Source organism: Callorhinchus milii, unplaced genomic scaffold (genome assembly GCF_018977255.1).
Source record: "Callorhinchus milii isolate IMCB2004 unplaced genomic scaffold, IMCB_Cmil_1.0 Scaffold29, whole genome shotgun sequence".
NCBI classification, from domain to species: Eukaryota; Metazoa; Chordata; class Chondrichthyes; order Chimaeriformes; family Callorhinchidae; genus Callorhinchus; species Callorhinchus milii.
Window position 1 is genome coordinate 4,230,559 of NW_024704770.1, and position 27,569 is coordinate 4,258,127.

At 48.0% G+C, this 27,569-nt stretch overlaps 1 protein-coding gene across 1 annotated transcript; it reads left to right on the forward strand.

Moving 5' to 3' along the window:
* On the forward strand, positions 1 to 27,504 carry LOC121851107 (venom factor-like). Its single transcript, XM_042344641.1, has 41 exons — positions 1 to 83; positions 993 to 1,182; positions 1,664 to 1,823; positions 2,259 to 2,329; positions 2,557 to 2,660; positions 3,021 to 3,103; positions 3,439 to 3,526; positions 4,024 to 4,126; positions 4,423 to 4,543; positions 4,681 to 4,796; positions 5,182 to 5,334; positions 6,019 to 6,222; positions 6,832 to 7,035; positions 8,745 to 8,909; positions 9,208 to 9,337; positions 10,242 to 10,313; positions 10,715 to 10,909; positions 11,533 to 11,700; positions 12,088 to 12,192; positions 12,747 to 12,886; positions 13,667 to 13,879; positions 14,639 to 14,690; positions 15,267 to 15,362; positions 16,187 to 16,390; positions 16,886 to 16,974; positions 17,504 to 17,701; positions 18,358 to 18,453; positions 19,024 to 19,174; positions 19,957 to 20,126; positions 20,757 to 20,915; positions 21,394 to 21,453; positions 22,316 to 22,406; positions 22,846 to 22,897; positions 23,279 to 23,366; positions 24,101 to 24,257; positions 24,549 to 24,599; positions 25,067 to 25,156; positions 25,590 to 25,679; positions 26,263 to 26,404; positions 26,864 to 27,031; positions 27,279 to 27,504. Exons 1-41 carry the CDS (start codon positions 16 to 18, stop codon positions 27,418 to 27,420), a joined length of 5,199 nt encoding a protein of 1,732 aa, XP_042200575.1. The 5' UTR covers positions 1 to 15; the 3' UTR covers positions 27,421 to 27,504.
* The last annotated feature ends 65 nt before the right edge of the window (positions 27,505 to 27,569 follow it).

The window sequence follows — 27,569 nt, forward strand, 5'->3', positions numbered from 1 at the left end:
TGAAAGTCTGTCACCATGAAGGGGACATGTCTGTATCTGGTCCTGTGGACGTATTTCACTGCTTTCTCCCAATGTGGTGCACTGTAAGTATTAATATTCCTATTTCCATTAATAGTAATCGTTGCATTTGATACACTGCCTTTCATGTCAGGAGGGCGTCTCAAAGTGCTTCGCAGGATTTTACTTTGGAAGGGGAGCGACTGTGTGCTTTGTGACCAAGTGGGGCAGCCAATTTGCGTGCAGTGATATCCCTGCAAATAGCCGTGAAGCTGAAACATTACCCCCCACCCTCCCGTGCTGGCTGTGTCCTGTTCAGTCAGACATTAAAGATCCCCCGTGGCGCTATTCGAAAGGACAAGGGAGATTTTTTTTCTCTCTCTCCTAATGTCCTGGCCAACAATCCCCCCAGATAAATGTAGTCGTTCCCTTTAGGGCTGTTTGCGGGAATGCCTTTTTAAGCGCAAATTGGCTGCCGAGTTTGTCCACAAACTACACAGTCTCTGCACATCACAGTAAACACCTGTGAAGCGCTTTGAGATATCCTTCTGATGTGAAAGGCGCTGTATAAAATGTAAAGATAATTATTAGTAGTAGTCCAGTAAACTGATAACTTGTCTCACCTATCTGGAAGGCTGATGGAAGCCGATTCAATAACAACTTTCAAAAGAGAAATGGATAGATATTTGGGGAAGACAAGTTTGCAGGGCTGTGGGGAGAGCGCGGGGGAGTGGATTGATTTGGAAGCTCTTTTCAAAGCGCAGACCGAATGCCTCCTTCCATACTGTATAATTCTATGATGCTATGAAAAGGGCTCTGACGAGTTATCCAGAGTGGGTGAGTTAGGCATATGTATAAATGCATAAATAAACACGGCCAAAATATTGACAGCACGATGACTACTTGGTAGTGACAAGTTAAGCCAGGGTTGAGGTGTTACCAGGAGTTTTACTGTAATTATATTAATTACCTGTTAATTTGTTGTCTTTCCCCAGCTACATTCTAACGACTCCAAATCTCCTGAGGGTCGACATCTTCGAAAAGATTGTTGTGGAATCTCATGACACAAGCAGTGTCTTTAAAGTGCAAATCCGTGTCCAAGACTTTCCTGCCAAGTCTGAAATTCTGTTTGCTACCGAAGTCAATCTCTCACTAGATAATAACCCGGCCTCTGTGGAAATCAAGGTAATCATCTGAGGACGTAAACCGCAAGTTAATCCTCACATTTATACAGCGCCTTTCACATCGGGAAGATGTCCCAAGATCCTGGATAGTCCAGGGTTTGCACCCGAGCTGGGGTGGGGGTTAAGGTGGGAAACAATGACCTAAAGAACGGCCAAAAATAAAGTTTTGAGACGGACCTTAAAAGGGGTGAGGTAGCAGGAGCTCCAGAGGGCGAGGGCAGATAGGCTGAAAGCCTGAACCCGAGATTGGGGCACAAGACACAAAGCGGAGGTGAGCCCACTGAGCGAAGGGAGTTATAAGTTTAGGTGACCAACCCTGTTTCAATGTGGTAGTGTGGGTTCAACACCTCGGTAACGTATTGCCTCTCCTCCCCGGTGAATTCCTGCGAAGCACTTTGAGACATTTCAACGGGTTACGGCGCAGTACTGAATGCGAGGATTATTATTAATGACGTATCTCTTTCCACCTGTTTTCTGCCCAGATTCCAGCTGATCGGGTTCCTAAAACGAGATTTAAACAGTATGTTATCGTGAACGCCAGGTTCCCAAACTTCGAATTGAACCGAGAAGTTCTTCTTTTATACGAAACTGGTCACCTGTTCCTCCAGACTGATAAACCAATCTACACACCATTGCAAAACGGTAACTCCTTCAGCAAATTATTTTTGGTCACCCGTCCGAGTGTCTCACCCGCACACGAGGAAACCCGTTACTGCAATCGGCCATGTTTCTCATCCACGTGGAAATCTGTCACTTGTCTCCCAAACCAGCCCAAGAATTCTATAATTGTCACGTGGAATTGGGAATGGAATCACATTGTTCGCTCTCCCCCTCGAGGGGTGGTGGCACCCTCTGCTTACCTAATTCTGGATAGTGTTAGGGGTGGGGTTTCAGGGCTTTCACTAACCTGAAATGAGAAGATTCAGATGCACTCCTTCACGCAGGAGCATAGCTTCCCTCCCTCTGGGGTGTATTGAATAAACCCCGGGGGGGGGGGGGATTTATATTCTAACACACAAAATGCGCATGAATTAATTAATGTTTCTCTGTCGTTGTGTCTCTGGTCTCCATTCTTAGTGCTTTACCGATTGCTCACTGTGGACAGGGATCTGAAGCCAAACAACAAAAAGGCAACTGTTGAAATTTTGGTAAGGCTCTGACCTGATATATTCTCACGTAGATTCTGTATATTAACAGTGGACATATTGTCACCGAGGTATAATTATATGATGCTATGAAAAGGTCTCTGATGTCATGTACCTGTCCACGTGTCAGCCCCTCTGCCCATCCCCTCACCCCCCCTTCTCCCCGTGCCTCAACGGGTTTAGTGGAGCCCTGATCTCTGCTTACTCTCACAGCTCGTTCCTCCTCTCAGACCCCACAGGGTGTCACCGTGCATCAGGTCCAGATAAATAAAGAAAGCAGAATGAAGTCGTCTGGAATCAGCACGGGCACGTTCGCTATCCCAGAGCTGGTGCAGTAAGTAGCACTTCCCAAATTTGTCCCTGATGGAGAGGGGACGCTGCTCGGCCAGTCATTAACCACGGTGCAGTCTCAGCCTGTTGCTCTCTCGCGCGCTCTCTCGTCTCTGAGTCAGGAGGTTGTGGGTTTGAGTCCTGAGCTCACAGTGCACACCCCGGCATGTCGGAGGCAACGTCTAGGAACTCTAGGAGAGAAGGGAATTTCTCTCTCTCTCATAAAATCGTTCGTTCACTTCACGGCTGTTTGGAAGACGTGCTGCGTTCCTCCCACATGTCTCGACGACCCGCTAGTGCGCTGTGTCCAACATGAGGATTATTATTCTTTCTTAACTAAATGTCGGTTCATTTCTACTTCCAGGTTTGGGTTCTGGAAAATTGTAGCAAAGTATGATACCGATGAGATCTACAATTATACAACGGAATTCGAGGTCAAGGAATACGGTGAGGGATCCCACTGAACAAAGCAGTCGACCATTTTGCTCCCTTACTGTTGATGGAATTGATCTGCCCCCCACCACCACCGGTGCCTGTTCATGTTAAAACATCCCCGTGGTGCTATTGAGAAAGAGATGGAGTTCCCCCCACACACACGTAAACCCACACACTCATACGCACCCCAGTGTCGTGGCCGACAATCCCCCAAGTAAAAATTAGTTGTTCACGCTGTGCGTGCCTTGGCTGCCACATTTGCCCTCAAATCATGTGTTCACTGCACTCTAAAATTTGTATTGTACTGTAAGCCTAAAAATACCACTTTCCTCTTCAATAACACGCAGTACTCCCAAGCTTCGAGGTCGTGTTAGAACCGAGGAAGCATTTTTTCTACGTGGATGACGTGAAGTTGGACGTGGACATCAAGGCTAGGTCAGTGTGGGCTTGTCGGGGAGAAGAGAGCAGACAGGAAATCCGCTTTCTGTTCCGTGCTCACCTCACCCCACTTCCGAATTTAGGGTTTACACTTTGTCAGTCAGCCAGGCTCAGGGGAAGCTCTCTCTCTCTCCTCTGAGTCAGAAGTTTGCAGATTCAAGCCCCACATTAGGTCTTAGAATCACATAGTCTAAGCTGATGCTCCAATACATTGCTGGGGTTGGGGGGGTGTTGCACTGCCGCAGGTGCCATCCTTCAAATGAGATGTTAAACCGAGCTCCCCGTCTGATGGTAAAGATCTCTCTCTCCCAGTGTCCTGGGTGGCAGTCACCCAAATAAAGTAAGTTGCTCACTTCGTGTGGAGGTCCCTGAGCACAAACTTGCTGCCATGTTGGGTGACTGAATTTACTGTAAATCCTGTGAAGCGATTTCCTCGTGATTTGAATGCCACCTTATCGAATGCAAGGATTATTATTATTTATTTATTTATTTAGATACACCTATGGCGAATCCATAGAAGGCCGTGCGTTCGCTCTCTTCGGGGTGGTGACGGACAAAGATAAAGTACTAATCCCATCGTCCCTTCAGTCCACCGATGTGAGTACAACAGTCACTCCTGGTCCATCCTGCTGCCCCTTCGCAAGGTTGTGAATTCAAGCCCCACAACACCGACAGCTAACCTGTAACCTTCCCAGCTGTTTGGGGGACGTCATTGTACAAATCGGCTGCTGTGTTTGCCCACAAAACACACAGTCACTGCGCTCGATAGTAAAATCTTGTGAAGCATTTGAGATGCCTCGAGGATGTGAATAGAACTGAACAGATGCAGGGATTGTGTGTTCTCATTAATTTAAATGCTTTTTACCCGTCTGACCGTGTGTGTTTATTTTCAGATTATTGAGGGGAAAGCGTCGTTTTTTCTGGAGAGTAACACAATATCTGAGGTTTTGGGTCCCATTGAAAAGCTTGTTGGATTTTCGATCTACGTCATTGTCAGCGTGATAACCCGCACAGGTGAACCCTGCAACTCTTTGGACACCCGGTTGATCATGGGATGGGTTTCCGCTTTGCGTGGGTGAATCAGCCAATTGTTTTATAAACTGCTTACACTTTGTAAGTTTCTTTTCTAATTCCCCACTTGTTTCTTCCAGGAAGTGATATGGTAGAAGCAGAAAACTCTGCCACCAAAATCGTCAAATCTCCATACGTAATACTGTTCACTAAAACACCAGAGTATTACAAACCAGGGATACCCTTTGACTTCATGGTAAACGTAACCCTTTTTTGTGTTTTCCTTTTCGCTTTAGTGCCGAGGGTGGGTGTGGGGGTATATGGGGCTGTGTGTAGTGTGTGTGTGTGTGTTTATTAATAATTGCTTTTTTTTAAACTTTGGACCTTTTATTTTCCCGGCTCAAACTCCACTCTGCTCCTGGTCTGACCTCCTTATAGCTGGGATGCAGTTACCCCAAAAAACTAAGCCTGGAGTCTCACCACCTTGCCCCTTCCTCCCTCTTCTTCCCTCACCCCCCAATTTAATTTAAAGCCCATCTTGTTTCAACCAAACTTATGATCACTCCGCCCCCACCACTATCCCGACACAGATGTGAACAGCATTGTGTAAAGGTTAAGTAGTTGTTGTTATTGTTGTTAAGGTCTCTGTCACAAACCCTGACGGTACCCCAGCCAGAAGAATCGAATTGTCTGGGAGTCATGATACGGCCCACAGCGAATCCATCACCGGACTCAATGGGAAAGCCAGAATGGTTATCAACACACCAGGATCGTCAACAGTTATCAAAATAACCGTAAGCGCTCCACCACTTACTATATCCAGTGCCTTTGGACCTCCTCCAGACGTGAAAAGCGCTTTGCAGTGTAATTTTGTTAATGCTGCTTCTTCTTTTATAATAATAATAATCATGGCATTTGATACAGAGCCTTATCACGTCTTCGAGAAGCCTCAAAGCGCTTCACAGGATACACTGTAAAGTGAATTGACTATACTTTGTGGGCGAAACGCAGCAGGAAATTGTGCACAGCAGCGTCGCACAAACAGTCGTGGATTGAGTGACCAGATTATAAATTTTTTAAAAAATTTTTATTTGTTTTCTTGAGGGATTATTATCAGATGTGTGGAGTAAGGAAACTTGCTCAAGGTTTGTCCAGCTGGAAATCGAACCCAGGTCTCTCGCTTGCGAGGCAAATGCTGTAAACCACTGAGCTGCAGGACTCCAGGCCAGGGTTGAGGCCAGGAGACTGAGAACCCTTTTACTGAGAAGCTGGATGCTGTTATGTGGGGGTGGGGGAAGGGTAGGGCGGGTGTCGTGGAGGGATGAGATTTGATTCGGATAAAGAGCCTTGAATCAAATACAAGACTTATTATTAATGATTATTGGACTTATTTCGAGTTGTACAGTTACAGTGCAGCATTTAAGTAACATTTGACCTGACCTGTCCCTTTGGCTCTGTCCTTCCATTGTGTGGTGCAGGTTACAACAAAAGATCCAGAGCTCCCAAACGAACGTCAAGCCACGGCCTCCATGGTTGCCAAAGCCTACAAAACGATGTTTAACTCAAACAATTACTTGCACATCAACCCCAAAGTGACAGATGGAGACAACCTGATCGTTTATCTGCACGTTCCGAAAGAAACTGCCGCCGTTACCGAGAAGATCAAGCACATCAGCTATATCGTATGTGCCTTGTGACTGCAGTCCTGGTGTAAAACTTGCCACTCCTGACCTCACCGCGCCCCAGCAGCACAGAGACCACTTGCTCCCTGTCACAGAACCTCCTCACACTCGCCTAGAAATCACTTTACGCCTTGGCACCTCCCTACCTCATCCATCTGCCAACACACACAAACCACACACACAAACAACACATACACACTCGCACGCCCCTTGCCCTTGGCCAGCTCGGGTCACCTGCACCCCCTGTGTGTCAGAGGTGTGTTTTCAGCCAGTATTACCCTGTTCTGTCACTCACTGCCTCTGCCCCTCCACCTCCCGCCCCACCACCGCCTTCCCGGTCTTCAGATTGCTTCTGAAGGCTTTCCTCTTCAACCCCTCCTGCGCTCCCCTCCCCTCTCCTCTCCCCTCGGCTTTTGTTAAGCAGCGTTCAGTGACGCTGCCCCTCGGGAAGACCACCGTGTAGATGTGAAGCAGCGTTGTATCAAAATAGTAAAAATCAAGCAAACTTTACCCCATAAAATCCTCTTTCTGGGGGGGGTGGCGGGCGGTCGTTATCTTTGTTCCTCAAATTATTTTTCCTCTCTCTCGCTCTCTCTCCTCTCGCTTTAGCTGATGAACAAAGGGGCGATCGTGAAAGTTGGGAAGCAGCCAAAGGACCCGGGGCAGACCGTGGTGACGATGACGGTTCCGATCACCAGTGCGCTGATCCCATCGTTCCGACTCGTGGCTTATTACTACATAGCTGTGGGAGGGAAATTTGAATCAGTGGCTGATTCCATCTCGATTGATGTGAAGGACACATGCATGGGATCGGTAAATATTCTGTTATGCTGGGGGTGGTGGGGGGGGGCGTTGCTCGTGGGGGCCATATACGAGAGGTAATTATTTGATGCCTTGCCGAGGCCACCAAGTTGGAGGAGGTGGTGGGGGGAAGCATGTTCATTGCCATGATATCTGATCATCTGGAGCCCCTTTGACTCTTACAGCCTCTTGTTTGCCTCTTCTGTGTGTCAGCCTGGCTCAGTTGCCTCTAAGTCAGAAGGTTGTGGGTTCAAGCCCCCACGTCGGGACTTGAAATCACACAGTCTAAGTGAAGGAGGTCCAACCCTTTGGCTGCTGAGGGCCGGATGCTGGATTTGGGAACTGTCCCTTTGACTCTTCACAATAAGCAATATTTTTGCGTTTCCTTTCCTGAAACAAAGAACCCTATCGAAGTCCTCTGGTTTGAATTGTGTGCCTGTATTACTTCAGTTCACTTTATTTCGGTTACATTGCAAACCTTAGTCAATTTAAAAATTCAGACAAATTTTAAAACAATAATACAACCAGCACTGAGGTACTTGTCTCTGTGTCTCTCGGTGTATCTGTGTGTATGTGTGCGTCTCTCTCTCTCTGGGTGTGTGTGTGTGTGTCTCTCTGAGTGTGTGTGTCTCTCTCCCTGGCTGTGTGTGTCTCTCTCTCTCTGGGTGTGTGTGTGTGTGTGTGTGTATCTCTCTCTCTCCCTTGCTGTGTGTGTGTCTCTCTCTCTGGCTGTGTGTGTGTGTATCTCTGTCTGTATGTGTTTCTCTGTGTGTGTGTATGTGTGTCTCTCGCTCTGTGTGTGTGTGTCTGTCTGTGTATCTCTCTCAGTCTGTGTGTGTTTCTCTCTCACTCTCTCTCTGGCTGGGTATGTGTCTCTGTGTTTCGCGCTCGGTCTGTGTGTGTCTCTCTCTGTGTCTCTATCTGTCTGTCTGCATATGTTTTTGTATCTCTGTCTGTATGGGGTGTCTCTCTATCTCTATGTCTGTCTCACTCTCCCTATTTGTTCATGTCTCTGGGACGTCCTCCCAACGTGAAAGGCAACATGAAAGGCGCTCTATAAATGTAATTTTGTTGTTGTTGATGTCTCTGCATTTCTCTCTGTCTCTCTGCCTATCCAGTTACCGATTTGAAAGTGATTGACAGGTTCTGCTTCTAAATGATGCCTTGTGATGCTTTTTTCTCCCAGTCGAGTCAGACCAAGCCAGTGCTCCAGACTGTGTTTGCGGGCCGGGCTGGGTGTGATGTTTAAATCAACTTAGTCTAGTTGACACTCCAATGCATTGCTGAGGTGGGATGCCTCAGGAGTCCTGTAGCAAAATCCTATGCACTCGTATCACAAGTGAGACTACCCGGGTTCGATTCCCGGGCAGGGCGAAATGTTAGGCAAGTTTCCTTATTCCACACACCTCTGTTTACCCAGGAGTAAGTTGGAACTTGGTTGTCAGTCGATTGGCGGATCACTTTTCTGGGAGTAATAATTCCTTCAATAAAATATAATAATAATAATCCCCCAAATAAAATTGGTCACTCACTCTACGGCAGTTTGTGGGGCACTGCTGTACTCAAACTGGCTTCTGCGTTTGCCCACAAAACACTCAGTCACTCCACTTCACTGTATATTCTATGAAGCGCTTTGAGATGTCTCAAAGCTGTGATAAGGCGCTGTATCAAACTTAAGTATTATTATGATAATTACAAGCAGTATTATTATTACTACACAGCTCAAAATCACTGGGGCCAACGAAGGGGACAATAAGAAGATTTATAGCCCACACCAAGCATTCAAGTTGAAAGTAACAGGCGATTCAGGAGCCAAGTTTGGTCTTGTGGCTGTGGATAAAGCCATCTACGTGCTGAATAACAAAAACAGACTGACTCAGAGCAAGGTGAGGATCCCGCTACACTATTCTGGGAACTAGAGTCTGATGTCCGTCCGGTTCGCATAGTTTTATCGTCTTCTGCTGACAGAATGTCGAACTTCCTTCAGAAAAAAAAACCTTTGTGCGATATTGACTCCAAATTTCCGCCAAATTGCTGTGCTTCGGGATAATGTCCTGGGAGGTGCTTTGAATCGCCATCCTGACCTCCCCGGTGAAAGGCGCTGTATCAAATGCCAAGATACCTGTTGTTATTGTTGTGATGAATAATGTTTTTTTTTTAACTTCCCGCGTGTGTTCCCTGTAGATCTGGAGCACAGTAGAGGAGAGCGACATTGAATGTAGAGCAGGAAGTGGGCCTGATGCCTTTGGTGTTTTTAGTGATGCAGGTTTAGCTTTCACAGCAAGCAATGGGTTCAAGTCGACCACACGGACAGGTAGTGTTCGCTAGGACTTACAATACATTTTTGACAATTCGTTGTGAGGTCAAACACGGGAGTGGAATCACATGGTCTAAACCGAGGTCCAATCTGTTTGTTCAGATGGACAATTAAAGACATCTCCCGGTGTCCTGGCCAACCAATCATTTCCCCAAATAAAATCGATCGCTCACTTCGTGGCTGTTTGTGGGGACGTGGCCTGCAAATTGGCTGCTGGGTTTCGCCCACATAACACACAGTCTCACTCCACTTTACAGTGTATGCTGTGAAGCGCTTTGAGACATCTCGATGACTTGATAAGGCGCTGCATTAAATGCCAGCATTGTTATTATTATTAACTCTTTCAACATAGAAGTGTCTGTCAAGGAAATGCCATTGAAATTAAGATTGCACAGAGGTTCGGTTCAGATATTTCCCCTTCAATTCCATTCCCAGTTTTCCCCCGTCGGCCCTATTCTCCCTCACTTGGCAACCGCTCCAATCACTGAGATGCGCCCCTGACCTTATCTCACAAGGTCTCATCAATTACTGGATTAGGATTATTGTTATCAAGATTAGTTTGGATGAAGGCACTTTGACCCCGTTAATTTCATCCCAGCAGCACACCCGCCCGACCTTTATCCCATTTAAACGAGCCCCAGTGTCCTGGCCTCAACTACCCACACTGGAGACTCGTGTGTATTTTGAAGGCGAAACATGGCCACCAATTTGCACACAGAGATGTCCCGCAAACAGCCTTGGAGTGAATGAGCGATTGATGGCCAGGTCACCGGGAGAGAGAAGCTCACTGAGGAGACTGGTTGCATGTTACTGGGCCTGTATGAAGTGCAAACCATGAAACAGGTTAACAACAAGTTATCATTACATATCAGACTGACAAGTTGGCTTTGGTTTGTTGCAGAACTCGGGTGCAAACAGATACAGAAGAGGAAACGTCGATCGCTCACTCTCATGAAGCTAAGGAGATCCAAAGGTATATAAGAGGAATCTTGCCTCAGGCGTGAAGGGAATAGTGAGGCCCAGTAGGGCTTGGGCTGTGTGGAATATCAACAGCGGCACAGATCTGTTCGGCCAAATGGGCTCCACCACTTGCTCAGTGCCGGCCAGCTCATCAGCTCATTACCGACCTCCCTTCCTTTCCTGTGCTGAGTGCAGGAAGTCAGGTCAGCGGTGACCTGACCACCCAGAAGGCGGCCGTTTTCATCGGCCGATTGTGGATTTGCCTCTTGTGGTGGGAGGGGGCTAAAAGCATCTCAGTACTTCCCGCTCCGCTCCTGCAGTGACTACCCGTGTCCTGGGGTGACTGTATCCGTGTCCTGCGGTGACTGTATCCGTGTCCTGCGGTGACTGTATCCGTGTCTCTGGTTCTTTTAGAGAGCAAGTACTCAAAACGTTTACTGAGATGCTGCCGGGATGGAATGAAGTCGATTCCAATGGCCTACTCGTGTACCTTCAGAGCAAGACGCATTAAGCAAAGCCGTGAATGTGTTGATGCCTTCCTGGACTGCTGCAACGCTTACCAGCAAAGGAAGAAATTAGAAGCAAGTAGTATGATGACATTAGCACGAAGTAAGTACATGATACTGTGCCGGCCTGCGACTTGGAACCAATGTAGTCGAGGCTGAGGGTCGGGACAGGGGGGAAACAGATGGACAGAGAGGGGGAGGAAGGCAAAATGGTTGAATGCTCACCCATTGATGAGTTGGGGGCAGGGAAAAGGGCAGGCGGGTGGACAGCGAGGGGGAGAGAGAGAGAGAGGGAGGGGGATGTGGAGATAATAATAATAATAATCCTTGCATTTGATATAGCGCTTTTCACGTCGGGAGGACGTCCCAAAGCGCTTCACAGAATATACTGTAAAGTGAATTGACTGTATATTTGTGGGCGAACGCGGCAGCCAATTGCGCACAGCAATGTCCCACAAACAGTCGTGGATTGAAAATGACCAATTTATTATTGGTTTTGGAGGGATTATTATTAGGCGTGTGGAGTAAGGAAACTTGCCCAAGGTTTCGCCCTCTGCCTGGAATTGAACTCAGGTCTCTCACTTGCAAAGCGAGTGCTCTAACCACTGAGCTACAGGAGATGGTGGGTGGAGGGAGCTGAGGAAGGAAGCGGGTGGGTAGGGATTGCCAAATTCCTGCGTGGTCCCACAAGCTTTTTTTCCTTTCCCCCCCATTCATCTCTTGCAGGCGACGATGATCAAGGTTATCGTCTGTATGAAGATATTTTCGCCCGAAGCAATTTCAGAGAAAGCTGGCTTTGGTACCTGTACGACATGCCCAAGGACACTGACAGAGAAGGATGGGTATCCATTTCATTTAAAATCCCTGTTTATTTATCAGAAGTTGTAACCTCTGGCCTGTCTTCTCTGTTCTCCTTGCCTCTTGGGTCAAAAGAACATGGGTTCTGCTCACATCCCGCTCCTCTACCCACTCCCATTGCTCAGCTGGCTCTGGCCTCCTGCGCGACACTGGTTCCCTCTGCTCCAATATCAGCAGCCATGCTTAAAGCCAATACTCCGAGACTCTGGAACTCTCTGCCTCCATCCCCCTCACCTCGCCCCCTCTTTGCCCAACTTCGGATCCCTCCTTAAGACCTTCCTCTTCATCTGTGTCTACGGTCACCTCCCACCAACTCGGCGTTCATGCTCTGCCACTCTCAAGCGCCCTGAGGCGCTACCCACTTGTACTGTGTTAAATGCAAGGTGTGGTAATGTCGCTGTGGAAATGTCCACTGAAAATAAGCCTCTTTCTGCTTAATCAGCTATGCTTCAAAAGAAATACCAGGTCACCTGCCAGACTCTATTACTTCCTGGGAGGTGCAGGCGGTCAGTATTTCACAGGATAAAGGTATGGACATCACACTGTTACGTTTGCTCCACCCCCCCAAAAAAAAAAATCCATCCATTTGGAAGGTTAGGGGTTAAAGACCCCTCTAACGTCTGGGACTTTGAGCTCGCAGTCCAGGCTACAATATATTTCTGAGGAGTGTTATGCACTGCAGTGCCACACGTCAACTCTCAGCCGCCACACACAGTCTGTTAAAGATGTTAAAGATTACCCTCTCTCCGCCCCCACCCCCGCCCCGCCCCCCCCCCCCCCCCCCCCCCCCCCCCGCCATGGCGCTGTTCGAAACGAAAAGGGAGTTTCTTTCCCCGATGTCCTGGCCAGCAATACCGCCAACAAAAAATTGTTCATCGACTTCACAGCAGTTTGCGGGGCGTCACTATGAGCAACTGGGCCGCCTACAGATATAGTCACTGCACTTGACGGTGAATTCTGTGAACCCCTTTGAGACATGAAAGGCGCTGTATCAAATGTGAGGGGAATTATTAATGTATTTGAACGAATGAACGTTTGACAGGGACGAGTGTGGTCTGACCCGACCTGCTTGTATCCTACAGGTATTTGTGTGTCTGATTCTTACGAGATGACAGTGAAGAAAGACTTTTTCATTGATCTTCGTCTGCCCTATTCGATCATACGGAATGAGCAAGTGGAAACCAAAGCCATTCTTTACAATTACCACAGCGAGAAGATTAAAGTAAGTTTTGTTCTTACTCAAGATTTTTATTTCAAAGTAAAATACAAAATGTTACCACAGAATACAAAGTGGAATTGAATCTAGGAACTTGAGAGAACGATCTTTCAAATGAGTCATCAATTCTATAGAAATGTAGGTGTCAGCTTGGCTCAGTCTGTAGCACTCTGGCCTGGGAATTAGATGATTGAGTCATTAAACCTCTCTCCCCGACTGTGGCCAGTACAGATAGGCATTAAAGATCCCCCACAGTCACTTTCTAGTGTATCCCACTGAAGCACTTTGAGGTGTCTCGGTGGTGTGATCAGGCGCTGTATCAAATGTAGGGATTACTGGTTTTATTACATATTCCTTTGAAGATCAGAAGACTGAGTGGGGATGTGATTGAGATATATAAGATGGCGGGAGGCTTAGATAAGATGGACGGGAACGATTATTTCAAGGGGTACAGGCCATTGTTTTAAAATCAGAACCGAGAGATCTCGAACGGGGACGAGGAGGAACTTTTTCACATAGAGAGTGGTGGGAATGTGGCATTCTCTGCAGCAGCCAGCTGGGGAAGGAACCATGTGCCCCTTAAAAAAAGACTGGAGGCAATGTTGAGGGATATGGGGGATAAGCTGAGATATGGGACTTAGGATAAGATGTAGGATGAACACTCCATCGTTGGAGTATATACCCGAGCCAGTCTTGATGGGCTGAATGGGCTGTTTCTGAGCTGTACCTTCTGTGTATCTATTTATCACCCCATAAAAGGCCTGCATTTAATCTGCTTGTTCCCAGGTCAAAGTGGAGTTTCCATACAATGAACAGATCTGCAGTGGGGCAACACCACAGAAGAGGTTCAAACAGACGGTCGAGATTCACCCAAAGTCTTCCGAAGCCGTGTTCTACACCATCATCCCTCTGGTGCTTGGAGATATTGCAATCGAAATAAAGGCCTCTGTCTATGAAGCTTTTGTCAGTGACGGAGTGAGGAAGACCCTTCGTGTGGTGGTGAGTGTCTGTATTTTTACCCCGAATCTCCATCATTCCCATCCTGAATCCTCGGCTCCACCTTGTCCGTCTTCAGGTCATGACTGAACACCTTCCTCCTCGACCATGCCAACACTCAACGCCCTTCTCTCCCCCGGCTTGGCATCATTGTTTATGCGATCCGAGACTTTATCCCACATGAAAAGAGATATGTAGATAGATATTTGGGGAGAACAGATTTGCAAGGCTATGGGGAGAGCGAGGGGGAGTGGGGTTGATTTGGATAGCACCAGACACAGTGGGCCGATTGGCCTCCTTCTGCGCTGTATAATTCTATGATTCTTTCACGTCATGTGGATGTGTTGAACGCTTCACAGGAGAGACTGTTCAATGCAATGGGTGAACACACAAGCCAATTTGCGCACAGCGACATCCCGCAAACAGCATTGAAGTGAACATTTTATTTTATTTGGGGGGATTGTCAGACAGGATGAACAATCTTCATCTCAATCCCGATCACAAGATCCCAGGGGTGGGGGGGGGCGTGTGGGCATCTGAAGCCCCTGGATCTCATCCTTCAGATGAGCTGTAGAAACCTAACTCCCAGTCTGTGCTCTGTTCAGGCAGATGTTAAAGATCCCCCACAGCGCTATTGGGAAAATAGAAGGGAGTTTCTCTTCCCCAATGTACTGGCCAACAATCCCCCAAATAATTTTAATCTTTCTGTCTTTGAAACGAGTTAAGAACTGGGAACTCACACAAATGTATTTTTTTTCATAGGCCGAGGGCAAACAGGTGGAAAGAGTGCAGACTATCATATTAGATCCTCAAGGTGTGTTTGATTTTTATTTACAATTATGCAGTACCCTTCACTTAGCCTAACTCCACAGGGATGGGGGTCAGACATTGAGCAAAGGGAGGGGAATGAGGCACGTTCAAAGAGACTTTAAAGACAGAAAAGAAGGGGGTGGGGGAGTTGGGGGTTGGCATGCAACAGGATAGTGGAAGGAGGGAATTCCGAAGGTCAAGGGGCATGAGAACTGAAGACTCGGCTGTCGATGGTGGGTCACCACTGACATCACTTCCTGCACGTTGCACCCAGAAACAACAACAACAACAAGATTTCATTTATAGAGCGCCGTTCACGTCGGAAAGACGTCCCAAGGCGCAGGACCCGAGCAGGGGGGAAATGGTCAGGATGAGGGGAGGGAAAGGAGGGTGCGAGGAGGGAGTAGAGAGTCGAAACAGGAAGCACTCGCTGCACTTCACAGGGAAGACTCCACAATGCACTTTGAGATGTTTCGAGGTGATGGAGGGGTGGGGGGGAGATGAGATGCAAGTCCAACACAGTTTGGAAAATGATCATCAAAAAATATATAAACTATATTGATTTATTTTCCCTTCTTCTCTTCAATAGGTGTACATAAAGAATTCCAAGTTGATAATAGAATCCCAGATAATGTGGTTCCAAACACAGAGCCCCAGACCTTCATCAGTGTACAAGGTACAGGCACCCAGGGTAGACTTGGCTTGACCTGTCTTGCTTTCAAGGTTAAAAAGAGGGACATTTTGTGATTTTTTTTCCACAAATCTCTTGACGTTTAAGAGTCACTTGGGTTGGGTCAGCCTGTGTTTCAGTTGGTCGCACTCTCGCCTCTTGATCCAAAAGGTTGCCCACACATTTATCACATCTAGGCTGGACCGTGCTAACTCCCTGTTTGCCGGCCTCCCAACTTTTCCCTCCACAAACTGCAGATCATTCAGAACTCTACAGCTCGTGTCCTCTCCCGCACCAGGCTCCATGACCCTATCACCCCCACCCTCACCCGGCTCCACTGGCTCCCCATCCTCCCGAGGATAGAGTACAAAATCTTCGTTCTCTACTTCAATGTCCCCCATGGCCTTGCCCACTCCTACCTCTGACCTAACTCTTCGGCCACTCTCCTCTCCCTGCCGTCCAAGCCCTCCTGATTGCAACCCCGAGCTCAGGTCCAAATCCCTGACTGTCCAGCGCCTTGGGATGTCCTCCCAACGTGAAAGTTGCTGTGTAAAGTCATTTGTTGTTGATGCTGAAGATGTTGTGAGTTCAACCCCCTCCCCCCATGTTGGGGACTTGGAGCTCACAGTCTATGCTGCTTGCCTCACCCCTTTATCTATCGAACTCCCACCTTAACACTTACCTCTTTGATTGTGCGTACAGTCCCGTGGCCCCATCCCCTTCTCCCTCGCTCTGAGTCTGACCCCAGCCACTAGGACTCTACCCCTTGTGAAGGGCCCTGTGTAAATGTAAGTTGTTGTTGTTTTTGTTCTGCTGAACCAACAAAACAGGGAACGTGTTGGCTGAGACCATTGAAAATTCTATTGATGGGAATAAGCTGAAACATCTAATCCGACAGCCAACTGGGTGTGGCGAGCAGAATATGATCTCAATGACCCCCGGGGTGATTGTCACTCATTACCTGGACAAAACCGCTCAGTGGGATAAAGTGGGCCTGGACCGCAGAGAGACTGCGCTAACCTACATAAGGAAAGGTAGGCGATCACCAGCGAGAACCCCCAGCCTCAACTGCTCTGCTTCACTTCCTCTTTGCCTGTCATCGGGTCAGCCTGAAGGCTTCTCTCTTCAACTGCGTCTACAGTCACCTTCCCTTTCTCCCCACTCGGGCTCAAACTCCACCACTGTTAAGTGTTCCCAGACGCTACCCTGAGTGAAGGGTGCTGTGTGAATGCAAGTTGTTGTTATTCTCCTAATCTTCCTCCTCCACATTTGCCACACTTCACTACATTATAATCAGCCAACGTCCTCCACCATTTATAACCCCACTGCCATCTGGTCAGGCTATAAGCCCCTCTGTCCCACTCCTTGAAGCTCCATCCCAGAGTCGCTCCAACTCACATCTTTCCCCCCTCACTCGTCTCCCAAACAAAGCTCGGGTGCACAGCCAGGGTTGTTGAAGTTTCTCGGTCCATCCTCCCAATGTGAAAGGCCCTGTGTTACAGTAAAGTTTGTTTCGCTCTCAACTGTAGGTTACGCTCAACAGCAGGCTTTTCGCAAGCCAGGAGGATCGTATGCAGCCTTCATCAACCGCGCTTCCAGCACCTGGTACGTCAGTCAAGTCAGTCTTGTCTGTAGTTTGTACAGGCCGCCAAGCTCAACTCGTCCACATCAGTTCCCCCCGCGCCTACTCCCCTCTCCTTATATCCTTCTATTTCCCTCTCCTATGTCCGTATAATAATTGTTGTATTTGACGCAGCACCTTACCACGACTTCGAGAAATCTCAAAGCGCTTCACAGGATACACTGTCAAGTGAATTGACTGTATATTTTGTGGGCGAAACGCAGCAGCCAATTGCACACAGCAGCGACCCACAGACATTTATGAATTGAGTGACCCAATTCAATATTTTTTTGAAGGAATTATTACCCCCGGAAAAGCGATCCGCCAATCGACTAACAACCGGGTTCCTACTTACTGCTGGTAAACAGAGGTGTGTGTAGTAAGGAAACTTGCCCAATGTTCGCCCTGCCCAGGAATCAAACCCAGGTCCTCTCGCTTGCGAGGCGAGTGCTCTAACCACTGAGCTACAGGACTCCCAAATCCTTCTATTCCCATCTCCTACACCCCTCTATTCCCCTCCACTGCGGGGGTCGTGGGGCTAATTGTGACTCTGTGTCTCGCCAGGCTGACCGCGTATGTGGCGAAGGTGTTTGCAATGGCCCAAAGTCTGATCTCAATAAAAGCTGAGGTTTTGTGCGAAGACCTGAAGTGGCTAATATTAAGGAAACAGAAACCTGACGGGATCTTTGTGGAGTACGCAGCTGTGAGTCAACTCGAAATGCAGGTAAATAAAACTGGGGAGAGAGAGAGTGCCACACATCGGGGACCCTGACCCTTCAGATGAGACGTTGAACTGAACTTCCCCATCTTTGCCCTGTTTGTGCTGTTGGAAAAGAGAAGGGAAAAGAGTTTGCTCTTCTGTCTGTCTGTCTGTCTGTCTCCAAGTGTCATGGCCGACACGACCCTTCCCTCTTCCCCCCCCCCCCACCGCTCCCCGAATAAAGTCATTCACTTCAGGGCTGTGTGCCAGGTGTTGCTTTGCACAATTTGGCCACTGTGCTTGCTTACAACATACACAGTCACTTCACTTGACAAGGGGAGTTTTTCTCTCTCTCTCTCTCTCTCCCCCGGTGTCCGGGCACACAATTCCCCATCCCTCTCCCCCCCAAATAAAGTTGGTTACTCACTCTGGTGATTCGTGGTGTCGTCGCTGTGCACAAATCAGCTGCCGTGTCCGCCTACAAAACATACAGTTACCACACTTTACATCCCTGTGAAGGGCTTTAAGACGCTTTGTGAACGTGTGAAGTTGTTGTATCAAACGGAAGGATTATTATTATTAAAATCCGACGATGAGATTTAAGGTGTCGGTCGCGAGGGGAAAGGGCACGTCATCAAATGCGAGGATTGTGACCGTAACACTTTAACCGATTTCTCTAGGGTGGAGTGCACGGGGCTGAAAATGATGCCTCGTTGACTGCGTTTGTTCTTATCGCAATGATTGAGGCCAAAGATCTCTGCTCAAGAAGCATAGGGGTAATGTATTTCAGTATTACAATTTAACATTGTTCCCAGGAAAAGGGACCGACAAGCATTGATAACCGGGATGAGTGGTTTGGCCGATGAGCAGTGACAGGAGGAACTGGGACTATTTCTGCTGGAGCAAAGAAGGTTGTGGCAAGACCTGATCGAGGTCTTTAAAATGCTTTAAAAGGGAGAAATGATTTCTATTGGTTGGTGAGTCAGTGACTGGAGGTGTGTCAATTTAAGATAGTTAGCAAACGAGTAAAAGGGGAGTATTTTCCCCCCGAGTGGCTAGGATGTGGAACGTGCTGCTGGGAGCCGTGGTTGAGGCAGAATCCACATTAGCTTTCCGAAGGGAAATGGATGGATATCTTAAAAGGGATTGGACTGTAGAGGGCACCACTGATGGGCCTGACCTCCCCTCACAACCAGTGGAGGGCCCAGGAGCAGTGAACCCTGACCCTCAGCAATGATCCTTCTCATGGCCAAGCCCCGGGTTGGAAAGGGGACCCGATGGGATGATTTTGATTTCATTTCGATTTTAACTAACGATGAATAATCTTACGTCGACATTCGTTCCAGAGTTATGAAAGCAGCATCCAGAAAGCCGGTAACTATTTGGAAGGCCGTATTGCCAAGCTGACCCGCGCGTACTCCGTGGCCATCACTACCTACGCCTTGTCGCTCTTGGGGATACACAAGGACGACATTTTGATGAAGTTCGCCTCCAAGAGTAAATTTTTTTTTCTTTCTCTTTCCCTCTGGGCGAACCCTAGTTACAAGGTGGTGTTTTTGCTCCGTATAATTACTCTCCAAACTTACAATGGCTTCCCCCTGTAATTCGCTTCCCCCGTAATTCAGTTCCCCTGCTCCCTCCAGAAGCTGCAGGTCATTCAGAACTCTGCAGCTCGTGTACTGTCCCGCACCAGGCTTCGGGACCACATCCCTCCCACGCTCGCTCGCCTCCCCTGGCTCCACATCCCCCAGAGGATTGATTTCAAGATCCTCATCCTCACCTACAAGGCCATTCACGGCCTTGCTCCCTCCTACCTCTCCAACCTACTATCCCCCTACCTACCTGCCCGTACCCTCCGTTCCTCTGGCTCCGGTCTGCTCCACGTCCCCCGCCCCAACCGCCCTACCATCGGTGGTCGGGCCTTCAGCCTCTCAGCCCCCAGGCTCTGGAACTCCATCCCCCAGTGCCTTTGCCTTGCTTCCTCCCTTTCCTCCTTCAAGGCCGGTCTCAAAACCTTTCTCTTTGACCGTGCCTTCAGCTCCCCTCTCAACTCTCTTCCCCCTCCTCGCTCCCTCCCTTCCCTCCCCTCACCCTGACCATTTCCCCCCTCCTTGCTCCCTCCCTGCTCGGGTCATGACCCAACTGTGCAGCGCCTTGGGACGTCCTCCTGACGTGAAAGGCGCTTTATAAATGGAATCTTGTTGTTGTTGTTGTTCCCCTCTAATTTGCTTCTGTTTGAGCTTCCCTGCCATTCGCCTGGACCTTCTTCTCGGTTCTAGATGGAACCTACTGGGCAAAAGCCAATAAGGAGAATTCCATGTACACCATCGAAGCCACAGGATACGCTCTGCTCGCATTACTGCAACTGGAGAAATTCGAACAAACTGGTAAAATCGTGAGGTGGATGTCTGCGAAGAGAGATTATGGTGGCGGCTACAAATCCACCCAGGTTACGTTTTGTTTTTCCATTATAAAGTGAATTAATTTAAAAGACATCGAAAAAATAACACTGGGGTGGGGCGGGGCGTGGTGGGAGGGGTGGGGTTGCTCAGCCTGTGTCACCCTCTCATCGCTGTGGTCAGAAGGATGTGGGTTTGACGCTGGGGAGGGATAGGGGAAAGATGACCACAAGCACGGTTATAGGGCTAAGTCTTGAGACAGACATTGAACGAGGGGAGAGTGCGAGCGAGTTGGTGGGACTCTGGCTTGGGGGAGCAGAACAGTTGAAAGCCCAATGGGGTGTGTTTGGGAGGGGATGGGGAAGAAGCCGGTTCACTGAGCGAATCGAACAGCCTAGTCAACAGGGTTGAAGCAGGTCCGCAGGTCGGGTGGAGATCATGGATAAGATTTGAAGACAATTACTGACGGGCAATAGATAACAACCACAACAAGATTCCATTTATAGAGCGCCTTTCACGTCGGGAGGACAAAATATTGCATCTATTTAGCGCTCCTCATGCAGAGAAGTATCCCAGAGCATTTGAGATAATGGCAATTAAAATAATGCCAGTCTCTTCTGATTGGAAATGGTTTAATGAAACTCTTTCTCTCTCTCTCTCTCTCTCTCTCTCTCTCTCAGGCCACCTTTGTTGGTTTGCAGGCTCTTGCTGCATACCTGATTCAAATGCCCGATTCGAAAGCTGTCAATATGGATGTCACTCTGACCATCAAGGGCAGGCAAAATTCCTTTCCCTGGCATTTTAACACAGAAAATGTGTATGTAGCGAAATCTGAAAAGGTTAGTGCTTATATAATATAATTTACACTTACACCGTGCCTTTCACATTGGGATAATGCGTTGCCCCTTCCTTACCCATCTACAGGTCGCGCCTGAAGACATGAGGCTTACGGTCACCTCACACCGGCTCGGAGCTCTGCTCTGCCACTGTTCAGCTCTCTGGGACCCACCCCGCTCTGCATGAGTGAGGGGCGCAAGTTGTTGCTGTTGAATTCAATCTTGTGCTTCGATTGAGACAGAGCTCTCTCTCTGCTCTGTTCAGGCAGATGTTAACGGTCACCTACCGGGGAATATCGTCCTCCCCCCACCCCCCCCGGATAAAATTTGCATTAAATTCTTGGCTGTTGGCGGGACATTACTGAACATAAAAAATTGTGTTGGCCTACAAAGCACACAGTCACTATGCTTTGTGAAGCACTTTGCGATGGGGGGGGGGGGGGTTCTGACTCTTTTAATATTCTATGTTTTTATGTTCCAGATCAACATCAATCAAAACTTCACTGTCGCAGTGACAGGTCAAGGCCAGGGGATGCTAACAGTGAGTTCAGTTAGTTCAGGGAAATTTACTATTCATGAGTTTGTTTCTCAAGAGGAATTCTCATCCCAGGTGTCGGAATTCGAGGCTCCGCGAATTGTCGGATGCAGGTGGGAATGAGATACAATACAATCGGCTGAGCGGAGGGATCGGGCAGGTTGGCAATAGGTTAGGAGGTCACCGAGGTAAGGAGGAGCAAGGCCATGGAGGGCTTTGATGATGAGTAACAGGATCTTGAACTGTATCCTCTATGTGATGGGAAGTCAGTGGAGTCGGGCGATGATGGGGGTGAAGGGTCACAGAGCCTGGTGCGGGAGAGGACACGGCCTGCAAAGTTCTGGATGATCTGCAGCCTGTGGAGGTAGAGGTGGGGAGGCCGACAAGCAGAGAGTTTGTGTAGTCGAGCCTGGATGTGATGAATGTGTGTATGAGGGTCTCGGGCCTGCGGTGTGAGACAGTGGCGGAGCCGGGCGATGTTGCGGAGGTGGGGAAAGGTGGAGCGGGACACGGCACAGATGTGAGGGATGAAGGACAATTGAGGGTCGAATAGGATGGTGAGGTTCCATATTGGCTGCGCGAGGTGTAGAGGGCATCCATGAAGGGTGATGCCCGAGGTATGGAGACGCTGACGGGAGCCAAGCAAGAGATCTTGTTGGCATTCAACTGGAGGAAGCCCATCTGAGATGGACGAGGGGGAGAAGGGAAGGACTTAGAGATCACAAATCCAGCTCCAGCTGTTCGCCCGCCCTTCATTTCAGCATTTTTTTTAAAAAAATTATCTTCCCCCTTTGCTAATTATCTGAACCTGATATGTTTGTGGCTAAGTTTCTGCTGTAACTGAACCTCCCACATCCTTTCCCTGAAGGTGACGACCATTTACAACGCTTTATTGACTGAAAAAGCCAAGGAGTGCCAGAAATTTGACTTGCGAGTTACTCTGGAAGAGGTTTTTCCAGGTAAGCACCACATTATCCGACCAGTGTCAGCGTCGGTGTTCCTATAGCATCAGAAGTAAGGATTGGGGAGTCCTGTAGCATAGTGGTTAACACACTCGGAGGGAGGGAGGGGGGGAGGGGAGTCCTGTAGCGTAGTGGTTAACACACTTGGAGGGATGGAGGGAGGGTAGTCCTGTAGAGTAGTGGTTAACACACTTGCAGGGAGGGAGGGGGGGAGGGAGGGGAGTCCTGTAGCGTAGTGGTTAACACATTTGGAGGGAGGGAAGGAGGGGCCCAGTTTTGAGACCAGAAATACATGGAAATGGCCAGTGACCAAAATTTAAAAATGGCCATTATCTGAGGCACCACCGGCATCACATTCGGGATAAATCGGAGCCGGAATCGGGAAGTGGAGGGTGGATATGCCGTACAAACAGAATCTTCCTTCACATTGTTACAGAAAAAAAACCACAAGGCGCCCTGAGCTCTGTATTGATAAACGTGTGTGCACGGTAAGTGGGCTGAATATTAATCAATACATGACCAAATTGTACAATATTTCCCCTGACAATAAACAGCGCTGTGGGCGGCCGAGCAGTTCCTGAGCGTGAATTCAAGGGGGAGTTCAATTTAACGCGTTCAAATTGCTGCCTTATAAATGCATTTTCTAAGCCCGTTACTCAGACCCCCAACTCCCGGCACCGACCAGCCAGCTTCTCGCTCTAAAGAAAACGTCCGACTCCCTGATGGTCAGGTTTGCCCCCGTCACCCCGGCCTGTGTGCAGGAAGTCATGTCGGCAGCGACCAGGAAGCCGATCCAGAAGTTGGCTGTTTTTTTTTCACTTCGGCCTCTTGAGATATTCGACCAAGACGATTTGTGTGTTCCTCTTTAGGAATCTGGAAGAGACAGAGGTGACAATGACCATCGCGGATATTTCCATGTTAACTGCATTTTCTCCGGATTTGGATGATTTGAAAGCGGTAATATTGCATTTCTAAATTGATGGGCAGTCTAAGGATTTTAACACTATAATAACACTCCTCACATTTGGCCCAGTGACTTTCACGTCAGGAGACCTTCACTGTTCAGTGGAGTGCTGTAGCACGTTAGTTAGGGCACTCGCCTCGCAAGCAAGAGGACCCGGGTTTGATTCCCAGGCAGGGCGAAACCTTGGGCAAGTTTCCTTATTTCACATGCCTCTGTTTATCCTACAGTAAGCAATTATAATGATTTGGTCACTCAATCCGCGACTGCGTGGGGGACACTGCTGTCTGCAATTGGCTGCCACGTTTCGCCCACAAAATATACACTTTACAGTATATCCTGTGAAGCAAGCACTGAGATGTCTCAATGACGTGATCATGCGCTGAATCAAATGCAAGGGTTATTATTAAGCGAGTCGGAGAATATGGCAGCTTTCTATAAAATGCCTTAAGTGTACTTGTCGGCAGGTAAGTTATGCTGTAATTTGAAGGTGAATATCTTAACAATATCTTTTCAAGATGGAGGTTGATAAATATTTGTTGGGTCCGGGTGTTAAGGGATATGGGACAAGGGCGGGTTACAGGAAATGTCAGCACAGGCTCGATGGGCTGAATAGCCTCCTCCTCTTTCAAGATGTCTATGTATCTATGTATTAGTAATGATCTTAGTCACAAATAACAAGTTGTTTGATAAGTTGATATATTTTATTGATCTGTGGGTTTCTTTGCAGATTTCAACTGGCGTCGATCTGTACATATCAAAGTTTGAACTCAACAAAGATACTTCACGCAAAAGTTCCTTGATTATTTATCTGGATAAACTAAGACACGACACATATTTGTATCTTTTTACCGAATATTCCTCTTATTTAAAAAAAAACTATTTATGTAACCAGAGGTTTATCGTGCCCCCATCCGCCCTTGCCCTTCTCTGATGACGTTGCTTCCTGTGCCTTGAGGTAGTTGGTTGAGAGGGACGATGGCTGAAGGGGTGGGGTTGTGCTATATTTGGAGCTATAATTACAATTCTCCAATTGGGTTTCCTTAAACGCCTTAAAAATTATCTGTAAAGGAACCATCAGCCCAAAGTGTCTGCTCATATTTCTGCTTGGAAACCCCCGCAGGTCTCCCGTGATGAAGACACTTGCTTTGCATTTAAAGCACATCAGTAGTTTAAAGTTGGTTTCATGCAACCAGCTGCAGTTGAGGTGTATGAATACTATGATTCAGGTGAGTATTTACAGGACGGGTGCCTCTATACCAGAGCCCCCCACCACCGTCCATCTCCCCACGCATTGATGATCTGGATTCACCGACCCAGTGTGAGGTACTTACATTTACAGATGACATCAAGTTAGGGGAAAAATTGCAGAACCTGAGGAGGCAGCAAAAGTCTTGGGCTGATAAGTGGCGAATGAAGTTTAGTGCAGATATCTGAAACTCCATCCCGGAGGCTCTCTGACACCCCACCCCGCACATCACCATCTTGTTGAAGGCCTGGCTCAATATGCGTCTCTTTGACCTTCTGCCGCCTCTCCCCACCTCAGCTCCCATATTCCACCCAAAGCGCGGTCAAAAAGATACGTTTTGAGAAGGGCCTTGACCGAAACAAGGGAGGGAGTGATTTGCCAAAGGGGGAAGCTGATAAAAACTGTCTATTTATGCTTTATGTTTCTTTTTTGTTCTAATATCCTCAGCAAACAGCTGCACATCGTTCTACAACTTAAAGGCAAGCAACGCCATGCTTGGTAAGATTTGTCACAACGAGATCTGCAGATGTGCAGCAGGTAATAAATCCAGACTTTCTCTCTCCTTGAACAGAGTTTTCAGATGGCTTTGTCCATCAGTCCCATTGTGTAAAGATTCGATCTGGGCGCTGGTCTTGTCAACTTGGCTCAGTGGGTCACGCTCTCGCCTCCGAGTCAGAAGATTGCCCATACGAAAGGGGAGTTAGAACTCATCTAGTCCAGGCTCAGGCTCCAGTGCGTTGCTGGGGGCTGAGCACCACATTGTGAAAAGCACCCTTTCAGGAGAGATGTTGGGGGAGTGGGAGCAAAAGTAGGAAAATAAACTTCCTAACCTCCCCATTGGCTCCTTTACAAATTATTGTAAATCAACACCCTCTTGTCACTTTCCTCTGGAGAGATTTAACTGAAAAACTTGACCCATTGACCACAGTGATGTGAGGATATTAATCTCTCTTTCTATTCTTCCCGATAGAAAACTGTGTTTCGCTACAGAAACCAAACGACAGATTGATAACTGCTGATATGAGACAATACCAGGCCTGCCTTCCGGAAGTTGATTTTGGTAATTATTTTTTCTGTCAGACAACAACTGTCTGATATTATCCCACCTCGTGGCTCAGTCACTCACACTCTTGCTTCTGAGTCAGGTCATGGATACATGCCACGTTGGGGACTTTGAGCTCACAGTGTAAACCTGAGGATCTGGTGCAACGCTGGGGGAGCACCACATTGTCGGAGGCGCCATCATCCGTATGAAACATTAAACTGACCTGCCTATTCGGGTGGATGTTAGAGATGTCTCCTGTGATGCTATTCGAAAAGAGAAGGGAGTTTAGTTTCTCTCTTTCCCCTAGTTTTCTGGTTTACAAACCCCAAGATAAAATCAGAGACTCATTACAACGGCTGTTTGTGAAGACATCACTGTGCCAAATAGTCTGCCACGTTCACCCACAAAAACACAGTCACTGCACTTTACAGTAAATTCTGTGAAGGGTTTTGAGACGTCTCATTGACATGAAAGGTGCTGTATTAAATAACTGTCCTTATGTTTGTTACAGTGCCTTGCAGGACATCTCTATAAAGTGCCTCGCAAGGATTCAATTGAAGCATTGTTATTAATAATTATAATTTCCACTGATTTCTAGTTTACAAGATACGATTCCTCAAAAAGGAAGAAAAAGAGGGTTACGATTACTACAGTTTCAAAGTCCTGACAGTGATTAAAGCCGGTGAGACAATCATCAGTTCAAATTGTTACTTGTCTAATTCGCGCAGAAACCCATCACTGTGAACAGCCGGGTGTCTGAGGGACAGGGAAAGCCATCACCGTGATCAGCCGGGTGTCTGAGGGACAGGGAAAGCCATGTGGAGTCCTGTGGCTCAGTGGTTAGAGCACTCGCTTTGCAAGTGAGAGCCCTGAGTTCAATTCCAGGCAGAGGGCGAAACCTTGGACAAGTTTCCTAACTCCACACAGAGCCTAATAATAATCCCTCCAAAACCAAAAACAATAAGAAATTGGTCATTTTCAATCTACGACACTTTGTGGGACATTGCTGTGCGCAATTGGCTGCCGCGTTCGCCCACAAATATGCAGTCAATTCACTTTACAGTGTGTTCTGTGAAGCACTTTGGGACGTCCTCCCAACGTGAAAAGCGCTATATCAAATGCAAGGATTATTAATATTATCACTGTGATCAGCCGGGTGTCTGAGAAACCCATCACTGGCAAAGATAAAATGAGTCATGGTGTCCGGCTGTGAATATTCCTCTTACAGGAAGTGACGAGGTGGTGGAGGGAAATGACAGGTTCTTGGTGTCACACGCCAGCTGCAAAGAGACGTTTGTGGTGGATCTGCAGGTCAAGGATTATTTGATTATGGGTTTTCAGAAAGATCTGTGGCCGATGAAAAATGGGTGAGTTGCAAATTCTGGCTTCTATTCTGCCTTTCAGTCGATCCATCGCCTGATCCACACACTCCTCCTGATCCACACACTCCTCCTGATCCACACACTCCTCCTGATCCACACACTCCTCCTGATCCACGCGCCTCCTTATCCACATGTCCATGTAATTCTCTACATCCATGGCTGCAATGTCCAGTTACAAATTGGAGGCGATGCCCGGTCAATCCTCACGAGTTACAAAATATCTTAATTTCAGAATGACCTACGTGGTCACGAAGGGGACCTGGGTGGAATGGTGGCCGAACAACGAGGAGTGTCAGGCTCGGACTTACAGAAGCCTCTGTGAGAACCTGATAGACTTTTCAGACACCCTGCGTGACTTTGGATGCACCACTTAAACACGCTCTGACTAACCACATCCAACAACAGCCCTCGCATTTGATACGGCGCCTTTTCACGTCAAGCCGCCTCACTGAGCTCCACGGGGGGGGGGGGGGGGTGTTGCGCTGTGACTGTGTCGGAGGATTTTCACCGCAGCGTCCGGCTG

Excerpts from the sequence above, each read along its gene's own strand:
- LOC121851107 (XM_042344641.1), top strand. The coding sequence starts at position 16 with ATGAAGGGGACATGTCTGTATCTGGTCCTGTGGACGTATTTCACTGCT. Across the intron at positions 20,916-21,393 it reads ATGTAGCGAAATCTGAAAAG|ATCAACATCAATCAAAACTT; the intron begins GTTAGTGCTTAT and ends TTTATGTTCCAG. Across the intron at positions 25,157-25,589 it reads GATCTGCAGATGTGCAGCAG|AAAACTGTGTTTCGCTACAG; the intron begins GTAATAAATCCA and ends TCTTCCCGATAG.